This window comes from Pseudoliparis swirei, chromosome 8 (genome assembly GCF_029220125.1).
Source record: "Pseudoliparis swirei isolate HS2019 ecotype Mariana Trench chromosome 8, NWPU_hadal_v1, whole genome shotgun sequence".
Taxonomy (NCBI): Eukaryota; Metazoa; Chordata; class Actinopteri; order Perciformes; family Liparidae; genus Pseudoliparis; species Pseudoliparis swirei.
The window spans coordinates 15,419,425-15,435,733 of record NC_079395.1 but is presented as its reverse complement, the minus strand read 5'-3'; the positions used below and the strand labels follow the sequence as shown (position 1 = coordinate 15,435,733).

General features: G+C 43.2%; 1 protein-coding gene across 1 annotated transcript in view; it reads left to right on the top strand.

Annotated features, from left to right (window-relative positions):
- The window catches only part of tnr (tenascin R (restrictin, janusin)), a 179,705-nt gene that overhangs the window by 143,441 nt on the left and 19,955 nt on the right, over positions 1-16,309 (top strand). Inside the window, exons 20-23 of the mRNA XM_056420767.1 lie at positions 1,759-1,878; positions 2,226-2,369; positions 9,703-9,822; positions 12,345-12,488. Of these exons, the coding sequence (XP_056276742.1) occupies positions 1,759-1,878; positions 2,226-2,369; positions 9,703-9,822; positions 12,345-12,488 (528 nt within the window). The remainder of the gene's footprint in view (positions 1-1,758; positions 1,879-2,225; positions 2,370-9,702; positions 9,823-12,344; positions 12,489-16,309) is intronic.

Genomic DNA, 16,309 nt, shown 5'->3' with positions numbered 1-16,309 from the left:
GTACTATTTTCTGTCTATCTGTTTAAAAATTTTTATTTTCCTTTTAGGTTTCCCTTTATTCCATCACCTCTTGTTCATCCACAGTTTCTCGTTTCTCTCCGTGCCTTTTGATTAAAATGTGATCCTCATACTGCGCCGCGAGGATCCGTCACACCTTTCTCTTTCTTCGTTAACATTTCTTCTCTTCTTTTGCCGCTTAATTGGCCGATTGTCAGAAGCAGCTCTCGTAAACATTCCCTTTGATTACGAGGGTGGTAATCACATCTGGGAAGAGAATGAATGCGAGGAGGGTCAGTGGAAAAACCTGCCGGAGAAACAAAGGCAGCGGGCAAAACTAGGGTAAAAAACATTTTTAAAAATCCCCAAAAGAGAAACAAAGAGAACTGAAGACAACTGCAGGGGAGAACAATAGAGGTATTAACTTTGCATCAGAGCCAGAGACACCTGCACGCTGTCATCTCATTGCTGTGCCAGTTTCCCATAATGTCCTGGCAGCTTCGAGCCCTCTCTCTCTACCTTCACCCACACGTGATGATAAGCAGGTTTTGAGGGTGAAATTGGAGAGGGATTATGGAACAGATGCACAGAGTTCCCTGCACCTGTCTTTAGACTGTCGCTAATGCTTTGATCTTGTTGTTTGAATGCGAGCCCTGACGAGCGACTGCACTCTGCCTCTCCTCGTGGAATTCGGTGTGCTTTTAGTGTGACACTTTCCGCATTTAAAATCGTCAGCGGCCAGATGCAGTCGGCGGGTTGTTGTTTACCAGACTGTGAGAGTCTCTCTGACGCTGTGGTCAGTTCCAAGGGTACGCTAATGTTGCTCACCCCGAGGGCCACGGTCATTCATTAGCTGACACAGTGCTAATTGAATTGTGTTTCAGAGGGATCGGGTCAGTCGCGGTGGATATCTCCAACAGAACTATTATGCAAGCCATTTCCATTCAGGAATCACACGTTTACAGCCATTATTCTGGTCAAGGCAAACATTATATCAGTCCGACATGCATGCATAAATAAGCACAACAAATATAAATGTTGCTCCTGGATGTCATACAGGTTGAATTTAAATGAGCTCAAGGCCAGGGGTAATACATTGCCCCCTCTGCTTGTGAATAATAGCTATTATTCTTTTCCCAAGAGGGTCAGAGCCGTTGGTTTACAAGCGCCGTCTGCGTCGCCACCAGGAGATGGAAGTGATCTTTTAATCTCCTCCACCCTTTTTTTTGTCTTTTTCTTACCCTCTTCTCTAACTTTCATTATCCAGCTATGTCTTTCTCTCACAGCTGAGTACCTGTCACCAGTTTAATTGTGTGCTCACATTGTTTTTGCCTTAACCTTTTCCACGGCAGCTCGATAGTCTCGGGGGACGCAAAACAAATAGTCTCCAGGGGTGTAAATCTCCTCAGAGTGAGCCTTGCTCAATCTCAATGCTAATGCTGCCTATTGTGATCTCGTACAACCTATATTTAAACTGGGATATCTTTTGTTCATTTATTTATAAATGCGAGTGCTTCAGAAGACAAAGCACAGGTCTGCTCATGGAAATGAAATGAAGGTGAGATTAAAATTGGACAAAGAAAGGGCTGCTGCAATACTTTGGTATTCAAGACCACTGATCCTTCAGAATGTTGTATGTAAATTCCTGAACTTGCATCATAATGTGTTCCTATTGCACCTCTGGGATCGGAATAAATTCTCCCATGTCATCCATTGTGGGCCATTTTGATTCATTACTAACGCACATCATCTCCCTCCTAGGCATGGACCCACCGAAAGAGGTGACGGTGTCAGATGTGACCGAAGACGCACTGACTGTCTCTTGGATCCAGCCCCTGGCTCCATTTGAATACTACAAGCTATCCTACCAATCAGAAAGAGGTAGCTCCGCCTTTCTGTGACACCCGTCTACATTGCGTGATAATAACACGGTGTCCGATACGTTAGCACACACACTCTCCTGTCAGAGATGAATGGACTTGATGTAGCAGGTCTCTGATGTCCGATCTTTTCTTTTAGCAAGGAACCCTGTTACACACACTGTGGCACCCAATTAATTGATAACACTTTATCAGTGAAATACAAATTCTGCTTTGAATAATTATTGGATAGAATTGTAATTAAATAGTTAACTGACGTTTAAAGCACATTTAAGCAGTACTTTATACCCTGGAGCTGAAGAAATGTGGGATGGGAGTTGATGGCTCCAGGTGTGATGTCTCCTGCAGGTCGCGTGGACAGCGTCGTGATCGACAGCGATGTGACCAACCACACCTTGGCCAGCCTGTTTCCTGCCACAGAATACGAGATTAGCCTCAACGCTGTCAGTCGGAGTCAGGAGAGCAAAGTGGTCACCACCTCCGTCTTCACAGGTAGGAGTTGATGCAACCTCACCAACTACGCCTGGGTTTCTCTTGATGGGAGGGTGGGGAGGTCATTTTGATCGATAGCTACAATTCCGCTGACGTCATTTTCAGTCAAAGCTTCAGGAGCAGTAAACTTAGTTTTTCCCGAAGACAGAAGAGGTGTCAATTTCAGGGTTTTTAATCATAGACTGCATAAGAAGTGCACGTAGTTGACGTGACGTCTCCTATTGGTTTGTTGGAAGCCTTGAGTTTGGCGATTAGGCCGCTTCCATCTTGGATTAAAGCCGTCCCCATCTTGGATTTTTTGCAACCAATGAACTGAGGTTCCTATATTTGGAATGCAGAGGGGCGACGTAGAGACGCCGTAAACGTCTCTGGTAGCGACCTGTCAATCACAGTAATCCCGCCCTGAAGCACACTCTGCTTTATGAGTCTATTTTACTCTAAATGGGACCAAAGCTGACACAACGAGTATCATGCTGTATTGATGAAGCCTTGAATCTAGAGATTGAAACCATTACTGATGTAATAAATGAAGTAAATTCCTCATAAATTTCCATACAATCAGATTTGTTTTTTCAGCGTCCTGCTGGCTAGAAGAAAGTACAGGACACTTCCGCATTGGCTTCACTCGTAGAACCGACGGTCACAGCCTTATGTCGGCGAACAAGAACCCGTGGAGCGGTGTCGCCGTTGTTCTGGTGTTTTTTGTCCCGAATTGCTGAACAAATCAGAAATGTGTGTTGAGGACCAGAACGCTTCTTTGTCAGTCACACAGCGATGGACCCTTCTGAACCAGTTTCAATAACAACTGGACGTAATAATCTTCATGCGGTTCTAAATAAGGACATGACTGTTGAGTAAGACGGCGGTAGTTCTAGCGCAGGGGTCGGGAAACCTATGGCTCGCGAGTCATATATGGCTCCCAGACAATTTTGAGTTGAGAAAAAAAAAATCTCCGCCCGCCACCCTGTAATTTTCTCTATCGCGCCAGATTACAGCGGAAGTAATGTAAGGTCCCTTTTTTTAAAGAGCACGTCTTTGTTCTTTTATTAAACTAAACAGCCGCCTGTTATTGATCGTATCTCACCAGCAGCATGTCACTCTGTCTCTACGTGTCGCGTTAACACTCCGTCTCGCGCGCTGCAGAGCTCCGATGCCCCCCCCCCCCCGTTGCATCATGTAGCACCAGAATACTATATGGCTCTCAATGATATATATTTGGAAATATTTGGCTTTTATGGCTCTCCCTGTCAAAAAGGTTCCTGACCCCTGTTCTAGGGGAACCTAACTTACTGGCAGCTGAGTGTACATCTTCTGGCTAAATGCTGGGCTCTGCTTTTGATGTGCTTTCGTAATGTTCTGCTCCTTCACAGAAGAAAAATAATCAGATTTCTTTAAAAACTATGATCCTTTGACGACAACTCTTCAATAAACGCCATGCTGTGAGGGCGTACAAAAGGAGAACCAAACGAAGCTCTTTTCTCTGCTATCCTCTCAAAACATTTGTTCTTCACACAACAAACATAGCTGCGCTCTGGGAGTCGCTGCATTTGGAAGAGCAACAGATACAGACGTCGGGCGAAATCTAAGGGTCCAGCTGACATTGCAGGAGGGGCAATCCTTACTGCAGGAGATGAAATGATCCACTCCATGACCCAGTAATTGGTATCTTACTCCCAGCTCCATCCGACTCCTCTATCTCTCTGCTTCACTCCCCTTCCTATCTCTTCCTACTTAAGCTCACCTCTTTCCCACTGTATTGTCACACCGCTCTCTTTCTCTCAGTATGCTCCTCGTCTCTATCCTCCATCTTTCCGTCTCCCTTTTCCATTTCCTGTCCGCTTCATCCCGTCTATTCTTTAATCTTCTCTCCTGGTGTGTCTCTCTCTCTGCTGATTTCGTTCCGATTCGTCGACCTGCGTGTGAAATCTTAAGCTCCTTTGCTTTCAGACTCTTCACTTAGCACTAAATCACATGTTTTTGCATGTAAACACCGTTCTTCCGCTAACTAAAGAATAACACACTCTCCCAGTGCCATGCGTAATAATCTTCATTGTGTGTGAGAGACCAAAAAATCCAGAGAGCTAAGGGGAGCCCAAGATAGGAGGGGGAAGAGGAGAGCAGGAGGTGTGTCTGCATGCCAATGAGACCCAGTTCACCAGCAGCGCAGCGGGGAAAGAAGAAGCCAAAGCGTCTCTCACCTGCTCGTGTGTCTCGCTCTCCCTCTTCAATTCTTTATCATGAGCTTTTAACAATGTACAATGAGCAGAGCCGTTGGGGATGGAATAGCCTGAAAAGAACATAACTCCAAAGTCAAGCTTGTTTAGAAATGGTAAATAACATTTTTCTCACATCGCACAATGCCCAACCAGGGACCTTTTAATGCCGCTTTCAACAACCAGACACAACCAGGGGATTTGGAAGAGTAATCCAGCCTGGCCTTGCCTGGTCAAGTATGTAATGACTTGAAAAACGCTGCAATTGCTACTTACTTGACTTCCGTAATCAATTATTGTCAGAGGGGATGAAAAAGCAGGGAGCAATATTTCATTGTGCCAACGCAGCAGGTACTGCTGAGCTAAAGTGAATTTTAGAGGGTTGACACAATCTGAGTATTCATAGCATTTTCATGCCCCAACACAGATACGGTATTAATTGACATAAACATATGGCTTAACAAAAGGACATGTTACTTTTGTTGTTGTCAAGGAGCAACTCCTTCTTGAATAACTTTAAACAAAAGATTAGGATAATGCAAAGTTATTGTTTGTTGGTTTAAATGTATTATACAAATACATTACAGTGCTGTTCATTCACACACTACAATCAGCACTGGAAAGTTCAGTACCGCTCACATGCAGCATGAAAGCACCAGATGCCATGTTTGCATGGCTGTATTATTATGAATATGGCGCCTCACACACATCCAGTTGTAGCTGAGAGGAGAACACACTCACACTGATTACCTGCTTGTGTCACACAGGGAGGAAGTACACCTTCCACAGTCGTGAGGGGATGGAGAGATAAACTGGGGAGTAAAACAGCACTAACTATACGGTGTGCTGCATTGTGGGCTACATCATGGACACAGCACACAGCTTGGGGTTCCTAAAATAACCATATTCAGCAAATACAAATACTTTATTCTGATGTTTGATTCAGGCATTTAATAAAGTGTAACAATCTGTCCCCGATAAAGGTCACATACAATGCTCATTTCCAGGTTAAAATGTGTGTTTGGGGATTTTAATCAAACATGTTTACATGCTTTAACATTTGATTTAACACCGTCTCTTTCTGAAAGCTCAATTTTAGCTCATTTCTACCGGATTGTAGTGTCAGTAAACACATTGTGTCCATGTTTACTCACTGTCAGCTTATACCATTCATCTAAACTGTAAACGGAAATGAACTGGCACATATTTAGAGTGTTTAATGAACTGTGAAATGTTATACATAGTGTATAGTTTTAACGTCACAATCGTTAAGATCTTTTTTTTGAATGGCACAGTTTCTGTGTATATTTCTATGGATTGATCATTTTGATTCTCCCACACTATTTATAGGGTACTTAGACCTGCTTTATAATACAATAAGACATAAAGACATTGGTACTATACGGGACATTTAAAACAGAACATTCCCATTCATAACAATCTTCTTGTGCCAAATTGTCCCCCATAAAATCAAGGTCATATTCAAAGCTGTTAAAAAGCTTATAAATGGTATTAATATTTATTTTGTGAGCAAGCTAAACGACAAAGTAAAGTGTTACTGGAGGTGCAGTGCAAGCTGATGCTTGTACACTTGTGTGTTAGAGAGACATAAACACACTTAAAGTTAGAAATGAATTATTTTTGGTTTTCAAAGAGCATCAGAGTGACGGGTCTGTCAGTCAATAAACAATCGTGCGCTTGCTGACTACTTGTCATAATCCATCTTGGAATAGCCCTCAGTTATACTTTTTAAGAAGATCAAAATTAATCATCCCTTTTTTTAGGATCTTTCAACATTCCAAGAGCCGCCTGCTCTGTCGGTCTGCGAAGGTAATTTGAAGTTTGGCCTGCCGCCAAAGAGGAGGCGGGAGCTCTCAGTGTGATCCTTTCCACGATATTGTCAGACGTGACCAAATGTTGATCATCAGACAAGCACATTGCATTCACCACTGAATATTATTCCACTTCTGAATGTAATGATTAGATTAATGGAAATAAGATATTTTAAGCATCAGAGAAGTACAAATCACAGGATTGGTTTCTATTGTTAGATAAAGATGAATTATCAAGAAAAAGTACTAATTAGACTTTCTTCCTGAGCAATGGACTTCCTGAGCGTCGAGCTGCCAGAGAGAGGGGCTGTGAAGCCAGACCCAGGGGTCAGACCCAGGGGATGACAGGGCAGGGGTCAGAACCAGAAGTCATACCCAGGGACAGCCCAGAGGTCAGAACCAGACTAACTGGGTGGACCTGCTTGGTTTTTACCTTGTGTTGCACTGGGCCTTTTATGTAACCGCTTTCATAATGTCTCTGGGTTTACCTGAGAAATAGTTCAGGATCGCACACCTTAATATCTGAAGTCTATCTCTGGATACTATTCAGAAATTATTTAATAGTGCGATTGATATTTCAGAAACACATTTGGACATCTCAATGACCCTGAAGTAGCCAGAGCTGACATGACAATCATGGGGGAGGGGTTGATATAAATGAACAACGCCACATTCCAGTTAAGATCAGAAATGTGATGAATCCAGATATTAAAGCTCTTCAGCTCCCTCACAACACACCAGCATGTCTTGGCTGTTGCAGTCGAGCCCCTCAGGTTAATGTACAACACTCTGATGATATATTTGCCTTGCTTCAGAAAGTCACTGATGCTGAATTAACTCAGAGGGACCGATACATCGACTGGTTTTCATCGACCTGTGCTCGGAAGAAAAGATTATGAGAATGAGTCAATTTAAATAAACGGCAAAACAAGATTAAACAATTAAAGCGTGATGGGGAAACATTTTGGAATACTTTTAACGGCATATTCGTCAAGTAAAAGCAAATAATCCTCTCGATATATAATCAGATGGTGCATTCTTTACAAGGCCTCCTAAAATTGCGAACTATCTCGACGATCCCTTTCATGAAAAGGTTGAGAGTCTAGGACGTAATTTAAATACCTCAAATGGAGAATTCTTAAAAAAAAAAAAAAGAATTGGAGAGATTATAGGTTTAACCTCAAACGACTGGAGGAGGTACAAGTACTTCTTAACTCACTAAAAACAATCAACTGAACTGGATAACCTTGATGGTAAATGAATACCATAGAGAGATGATTTTATTGCAGGACCTGAATGTCACATTTTTAACTTTAGCATGAGAGAAAGCGGATTCTCTCAGGAAAGGAAGGCTATTAAAAGAACTGCTGAGGTATCGTCAGTGGGGAGAACAGCAGACCTGTTAGTATTCTTCCTGCTCTTCGTAAAAACCTTTGATCACCTGTTGAATCAGCTTTCAGTCAACGGCCTTATACTTGTGAGCTTCAGCATGCCTCAGAAGATGGCTCCTCTGCCCCAGATGGCGACGACTGGCCGAGTCAAATAGACGTCGGCAGAAGTTGTTGGTGCCGTCTTGCTCGATTTCGGTGCGATCGACTTTGAGTTACAACTGAAAAAACCTTCGACATATGGCATCAGTGCAAACCCTGTCAGCCGGATGAGAAGTGACTTGATTATGAACAGATTGCAGTGGCTTTAATTCAATGGCCCAAGAACACCAGTGCGTGGGGGGCCCTGATGTCGTTGCCTTGCTCCTCACCGCTCCTCTGTGGTCAGTGCTGGAACATTTAATGGGAGAGGCTTCCACATCCACAGGATCACAATCTCAATGTCCCGGCTTTCTGATGTGACTGGATGGATTTTGGCAGCTGAGCATGTATATGGCAACTGGCCCTGGAGGTTTAATTGAGCATGTGACTGCACCAGAGCCCCGTACTGCGGTCCGGGACCGGCTTCTTGTTTCTTCCTCCCGAACCTTTTCTCTCGTCCGCACAGGGGCTTGACTTTCAGATACAGATCCGGGTGTGAGCGACATGCAGTTGGCTCAATCTGTGATTCACTGGTGCAATCAGGAGATGGAGAGGGATGATTGGATTATCATTGGGACTGATGAAAGTGGATGACCTGTTTATTCTTTTTTCTTTATTGGCCATCGCTACTCCATCTCCATTACCGATCTAATTGACTTGGCAAACCCCCATTAAATTCACTTAAACCTTTTTGCAATTAAAGTAATGATTTTAATCAGGTTTGTCCATCTATTGTAGAGATAAGAAAGACCCAAACTCACTTGGTGGTGCTAATGAGCACACTTCTTTTCATATTCTGATGAGGGCAGGGCGATATTAATGACCTCATCTGGGCCGAGCTTTGGTGCTCATGCGGGGTTCTGTGTTCTCCTGCAAAGCGCCGAAAGAAGACGCCTGAGGAGGAATTGGGGTTGAAACACTGAGGTTAAAGGTATAATTAAATTCAAACTCAATTCTGGCATGTCCAGCAGTCTGAGAATGAAATTAGGGAGAGGGTGGGGAAGCAGAAGGCTCAGGAGAATATCTGAGACTCTCCAGACTTTTTGAATGCATAATTTATCTTTGATGTGTGTTGGAATTTAGGAAACAGTGATCCAAATGGCCAAAAGAGTCATTATTAATCAGGATGAACGCAAAGCTCCTCTGTGACTGGGCTTCTATAATTACAACTAAGATGTGGATTGAATAATGGTTTTCCATTTCAAATAGTGCTACTTTCCAAAGTGTTATGGTGTGATTGATAATGTATGTCTCTTCGCAATTATGACTGTGTAAAAAACCCACAAGCTATTTGCATATAAATGTAACTATAACACGGCTCCATGGTGTGTGTTCAAATTAATTGCGGAGTGGTATTCCAAAATAACTGGGAAACGAGACGCTGTTCAGACTAATTGTGTTTTTCCAAAACTTTTTTCATAACTAATCGTGTAGCATTCAGCTGCTAAGAGGAAGTTAGGAAGTTTGTAATGTGGTAAACATTACTCTTATCTTATTAATATTAGCATTATAGTCAGTTGGTTGATCAATCAATTAGTCCATATACATACAATTATTTAATGGTTTTGGTCATTTATAAATCATTTCAAACATTTTCTTTTAGCAACAATGATTCTGTTATGAAAAAGAAAACATGCCGACTCAGTAGAACTTTGTATTTGATCCATTTAGAATTGTCCTGAAAATGGACCTCTTGGCCTGAGCCGCCCGTGTTCGCTGTTGTTTGTCAATAACATGTCGCTGTTGTGTTCTGTCGTAGCGATGGACATGCCCGCCGAATTGATCGCTCTCAACATCACTCCACAAGGAACCATGCTGAGGTGGAACCCACCGGTTTCCAGTGTGGACAACTACGTGCTGACCCTCACACACAACCAGGGTGAGTCGCCCGACCGGTCAGCGAGAGGCGTTTTCTGTTTATTAGCAAACGGAGGGACGAGTTGATGAACCGCCACCAGAGGATAACAATGAGAGTAATTAGAGCATTTGGATAAGATCATCAACACCCTCTTCTTTTGTATTGCCTCCATCTCTGGGATGTCAGATGACTGCTCATATGGCTGCGGATGTGTCTCAAGTTGCTGCTCACATTGGTGACCAGCTCATTTTACAGGGACATGAATCACATTTTTTCACGTCAGCTTTTTTTGAATAGATTCTGCCGTGTTTGTGTTTCATCAAGCACGTTGTAACCTTGGTTATGAAAGGCACTGTTTCAGCAAATGTTTACTTATTAACTTGCTGTTGAGGAGGGCTCTCTGAGCAATGAGGTCATTGCAATCTAAGAGAGTTTTTTAAGTGTCAGTCATGAGATCAGACTGCAATGTCTGCCTGATGGATCATCGAGGTCTGGGTCGTGGAATTCCTGCTACCGACTACGCCACTGGCCTGTTGAGACTCCGCCCACTGTTGAGACTCCGCCCACTCCTCCTCTCTACCTCCATCTGCCTGATGGTTCGTGGAGGTCTCCATCGTGGAATATGCCTACTGTGAACTATTTATACACTCTGTCACATTCATTGAATGTATTTAAACTCTAAATCTGTCCTTCTGTACACATGACATCTATTGCACCTGTCCATCCTGGAGAGGGATCCTCCTCTGTTGCTCTCCTGAAGGTTTCTTCCTTTTTTTCCCCCTGAAGGGTTATTTGGGAGTTTTTCCTGATCCGATGTGAGGTTTTGGGACAGGGATGTCTATGTGTACAGATTGTAAAGCACTCCGAGACAAATTTGTAATTTGTGAAATTGGGCTATACAAATAAACTGAATTGAATTGAAAATGTCGGAGCTTCATGAGCAGATGTTTTTTTTGGTCATTCAGGTGCAGCGTGTGTGTCTCAGGTACCGTTAAGGTTTCTACAACAAGGGAGATCATTGTGATGCGTTGAGGCAATAATGATCCATTTGTCTTGCTTTCAGAGAAGTTCATTTTGCTCCGTTGAATTAATGAGCTTTGACACGAGTTTTGGCGTTTTCACACGACCCACAACGTCTCTGATGCAACCCCATGTATTCACTCTCTGACAGCCATATTCAGAGAAGTAACAGATAGCCCCATTGCTCGGCCCCTCCGAGTCACTTTATAATTTGCTCCCTGAACCGTGTGGATGACCGCCAGGCTTACAGTTGGTAGGCCAGCCTCAGATAACGATACTTGACATACACGGCGAGATAAAAAAAGTTTCAAAAGGGTCGTGCTTTCTAAACAAACACTTTGTGTTTTCAGCCATCAGCCTTTGCAGATATATTTTTACACTCAGCAGTCGAAGGTTTTACAACACTTGAACTATTATTTTATCTCCTGACATTTAAATACCCGGCTGAAGAAAATGTAATGGAGAGCATATTTCTCATTTGTTCATGACCCCACTGCCTAAGCCGTGCCTGGATTTATCCGGAGGAATCTGTATCACTCCGAGAGTCAATGTGTGTGTTGGACGACTGGACTGCAGCCAGATCCGATACAGAGATAGTATCTCGATGCTGAACACATATACAGGAGCAGCCCCGGCCAGGATTTAGAGGAGCACAATGTAGAGTACAATCCCCGAGAGTGTCGGTGTATTAACTCAAGGTCAATACAGCTCATATTTCATCAATTTATTCCTGCATTAATTTTTTTGGATTGGAACACCCACTTACAATCCAAACCATCGATGTATCAGTCAGTCAAACGCCATATTAAATGGATTAATAGTGTCGCATGGGCATCATATGGTTTGCTCAGCAGCATCACGGTCATTGTGATGTTTACGCATTTCACACAGTGAAAGGTGAACAATAATCCAGTGTAAAGGTTATCATAGTAAATTGACACAGCTCTCCTCATGGAATTAAAACTCTTTACCCCGACACGATCCTATCAGTGAGCCGCTGACACATCAGCAGCTCTATTAAATCTCCTTTCTGGAAAATGTAAAAGTCTTGTTCATGTTACACTATTATTTTCCGTCGTGAATTCAGAGACTGGAGATGAAGTTTTGTAACTCAATGGTAATTTGTATGTAATTACCCCCTTTAAATTGGTTAGATGGATAGATTAGTCTTGAAATTACCGTAAATTGATTCTTGGAGTATGCAGTTGGATAAGATAAGCAATGAATGGAGTTTTTTCAGTCTTATTTTAGAGCAAAAGACATGGAAAGTGGGCCTCATTGTTGCAGAGTTGTCCCTGAAGGCATTGTTCACCAAAAGCATAATTAGTGTAGAAATTCTCCGACTTGAAAGAGGACGCCAAAGATGGCCAAACCAGAGCAGGCTTTGAGATTCAAATCTGACTTCTTTTTTTTTTCCATGTTGAGGCTTTTTTGCAGCAGTCAAAATGTAACATGTCTTATTTTGATGAAACTAGAAACAGAAGATGTTTGATGAACATATAATCCTCGTGTGTGTTTTCCAGTGACAGCTGATACTTTCCTCGTGGAGGGGAATAAGCAGGAGCACCAGCTGTCCAACCTAAGGCCAAGCACCACCTACTCTGTTGCCCTCTACGCCACCAAAGGACCCCTGACCAGCGGCACCGTCGTCACCAACCTCCAAACACGTACGTGCTCATTTCACTCCGCTGCTCTCTGAGCTGTGGGCGGCGCATGATTCAGTGGTTGGCGCTGTGGCCTCACAGCAGGACGCTTTCCCGGGCCCAACTGGAGCATTTGTGTGGAATTGAAATGTTCTTGCCGCGTTCTGCGTGGGCTCCCTCGGCCAGGTGCTCGGCTTCGCGCCCAAATAAAAAAGAAAAATGAAGTAGAACTATTCCTGCAATGGCTACCCACTGCTTTATAAAGTAATCAGGATAAGTCAAATGTAGCGCATGCCTTTCTCTCACGGGGTTAATGAAGTGCAATATGCAAAAAAATACATATAACCAGTGTTTATATACTATACCAGTTAATAAACCCCTGAAGGGATTTGTTTTTTTATAGTTGAGCCTGAATGAGCTGACCCAGTCAGTGCGGGCCTTGCAATGCACCCGGATGCCAGGCTGGTGGCACCGCTAGTCTCAGTGATTATGAATTCCTCTCGACATAACAACACATCCTTTCTCCAGCATACCTCTCACAATAGAAATAAAGTTAAGTCTTGTGTTGATTAAATGACCTTCAGCTTTAAATTCTCTATCGTTGCTGTATGAGACTTAATGTACTCGCATGCTTCATTAGATGGGGGTGTTGCAGGTCATGGTGGTATTTGATACTGTTCATGGCTAATTGGATTTATGTTTACATGTACAGTCAGTAGCTTGTAGCCTGGTTGTGAATGTTTCACCCACTGAATGTCCAAGCAAGGCTTCAAATATGTGCAGTATACCACACGAGCGTCTTGTTCTCTCGTATATCCGTGGGTTTGTTGTGACCACTGGGCTGTTGCCGTACCGACGCGGTAAAGTTACAGGCGCCCTCTTCTTCTCTCCTCTAACGGTCCAACATGAGATACCAAAACAGGAGCATGTGGTGTATTCTTCTCAAACAACCATGTTGGGAAGAAAGCTGTAAAGCCATACAAGACTGACATGAAGTTGCTGAGCATAAAATAGCTTCACACCTGTTGCGTAATTAGACGTTGAGCAATGTAATTCACCAATGGTTAATTAAAGCTTGAAAAGTTCTTATCTTGGCCTCAGTGCGTGTCACGAGCATGTGGCCGAGCCCTGGATGGGTATGTGGATATAGCAATTTGTATTATTATTATTATGGTCATTGTGGGTTCCAGCAGTCTTTGATTCTTTATGCGTACCACTGGTTGCAAAGTCACATCCGTCACTGGGGTCAGTAGCACCCTGCAAGAGACGTTGACATGGTGAGGATTGGATGAGTGACCTCTCTGTTTAACCATTATCCCCCGCTCATCGAGAGCTAAGTTAGAGGTGAGGGAATTGTTCCAGTTTAGCTGATTTGCAGCTCTGTAAACTTAGTTTGTTTCTAGAGAGAGAGAATGAGTGAGAGAGAGAAACTTTTCAGTCGGCAGAGGAATTGATATCCCCCGAGGAGCACCAGCGCTACCTGTCCCGCACTGCAGCAGAGACGAACCTCTGAGAGCAGGGCTGCAGAGACTTCGACACATAAATGGGGCTCGGGAACGTTTGGTGTCCCTACAACCATGTCAATGCTGCACATGCAGAAAGTCACTCGTCCATAAAGCAATGTTCCTGGCAGTTTAGATGTGAGTCTAATTTGGAAACAGATGCTCTGCCCAGTGCGTCATTTACCTCAGCTTCTCCAGAGAACAAAAACAACGCGCATTTCTATTCCGGTTTGACTCTCGCGTATAAAGGAATTAATTTCGGAAGTCGCTGGGAGGTAGGGAGCTGCATGGGGCGAACAAAGAGCTCAAGGATCTTGTTTCGCTTTGAATAAAAAGTCTGAAAAAAACAAGTCTGATTGAATCAGGCAATCAGTTGGATGCTGGACTTGTTGCTCTCCTCCTCTGTGTGAGATAGACTCAATTCATTCTCAATTCATTCTTGCCACTTCATTTTGGAGGAAATATGATTGGGTGGAAAAGACACAGATACAATTAATCCTCTTATTCTGACCAAGATAAGGGGAATCAAATAGGGACAAGTTCAAGAAGGATAACATTCATATGTTGTAAATTCAATTAAATACTGTCTTGTTATATTTATTTGTTGCTGTCGTATAAAATCGTGTGTCTAAAGACACAAAGTTTAATTTAATTTGACATATCATTAAGGAACTCAGATTCCTTAAGGTCACAATGAGGAATGACCGCTGAGCTTCTCTTGGGCAGATATCAAACTGTTGGATTGGACACGGTTTGTCAGGTTCTTGTGACAGGCTGGACGCAATATAAATAACCCAAAAAAAGCACTCTTTAATGAGGCAAAACAGTTTACAAAAAAACAAGGTCCAAACGGGGCAGGCAGAGAATCCAGGTTCAGGGCAGGCAGGGTCAACAGGCAGAACCAGGACCACGGACAGGACCACGGGAAAAGGACACAGAACTAGAGACAACAATATGACAGGAGACAAGAGAAAGACTGACACAATATATAGGGGGGGAAACAGGTGTACGACATCAGACACTAACGAGACAAGAGTGGCTGAGGGCAGGTGCAGGGAATTAAACAATTAAGAGAGAAGACACAGAGGAGACATAGGAGACATGGAACACAGGAGAAACAGAACAGGGTGTTACAGGTTTGGATTAAAAGGCTCAGCCTTCGAGTTTAAAAGAGTAAAGACACAAACACACGCCGATCGAGTCCTCCCTTTTGCAGGAATGATGACATGTCTCACCAGGAGGCGCCTTATTCAACCCCAACGTCACAGGGAACTTGGAGCGGTGTTAATTAAACCTCCTAATTGAAATCCTAAAGTGCGCCGCTCGTGTTCTCAAGCTGCTGCGCTCCAGTGGAAAATGTTCCATTGTGAACGGGCTGTGAAGAAAGATGAGACCGTCGATCGGTTCGGTCAACTACCCCAGCTGAGGCTCTGTTACCGTCTGTTACCGTCCAGCCGTGGCTCTGTTTCTGTCTCACTCTGAGTCTCAGGCCGTCTGCTGAGCCGAGCTCTGAAGAAGGACGGGCGTGCTCGGCCACAGCATTCAGCGTCTCCATCCTGACTCACGGTTAAGTCAAGTAGAGACATTTATAGTGCACATTCTAAAAGAAATCTAGCAAGTGGTTTGCAGATAAATAAAAAAATATGATTAAATAATTCAAACAAAACAATCTAATCATTTAGTCGTATTAAATGGGACTCAAACACAGTTGCACACCGAATTCGACACCTGAATTAGAGATTCAGACGGATTTTAGGGACATGCTTTCCGGTCGCTCAGTAGTTTGGTGTTTTAATACTGATATCTGGTTGATAGACAAAATATTCCATAGCGCAGAAGACAATGTAGAGGAGAATATGTCCATATTTTTGTGTAAACCAGCTGCACTAATGTAAAGTAGAGAAGGGTCACTTAACAATTGTTTTTTGACGAGTTAGAATTAAAGATATCTACAATTCATTTCATGAACATTTTAATTATTGATATCAACAATTCATTTCATACTAAATTAATTATTGATGTGTCAGCTTGTAAGAATGTCATTTGAGGTAACTTAAATACATGTGAAAATAGTAACAATCATACACTACCATTCAATCTGATGTAATTACTCACGGGGCGTTCAGGGTGGTCCCTCTGGTCGCAGCGCACAACGAGAGAAGAGACGAGGAGAAGCGATGAGTCTGCTTCATCTTAAAACGTGGCCGAGAATGCCTCAGCCAATCAGGGTTTGGGTTTTCTTTACTAGATTCTCAACCACAGCGGAGGGTTGTTTTGTTGTCTGGCCTCCACGCCTCAAGAGTTCAACACAGAGTTAAACTGCTTGGCTCCCCATCATCTGAT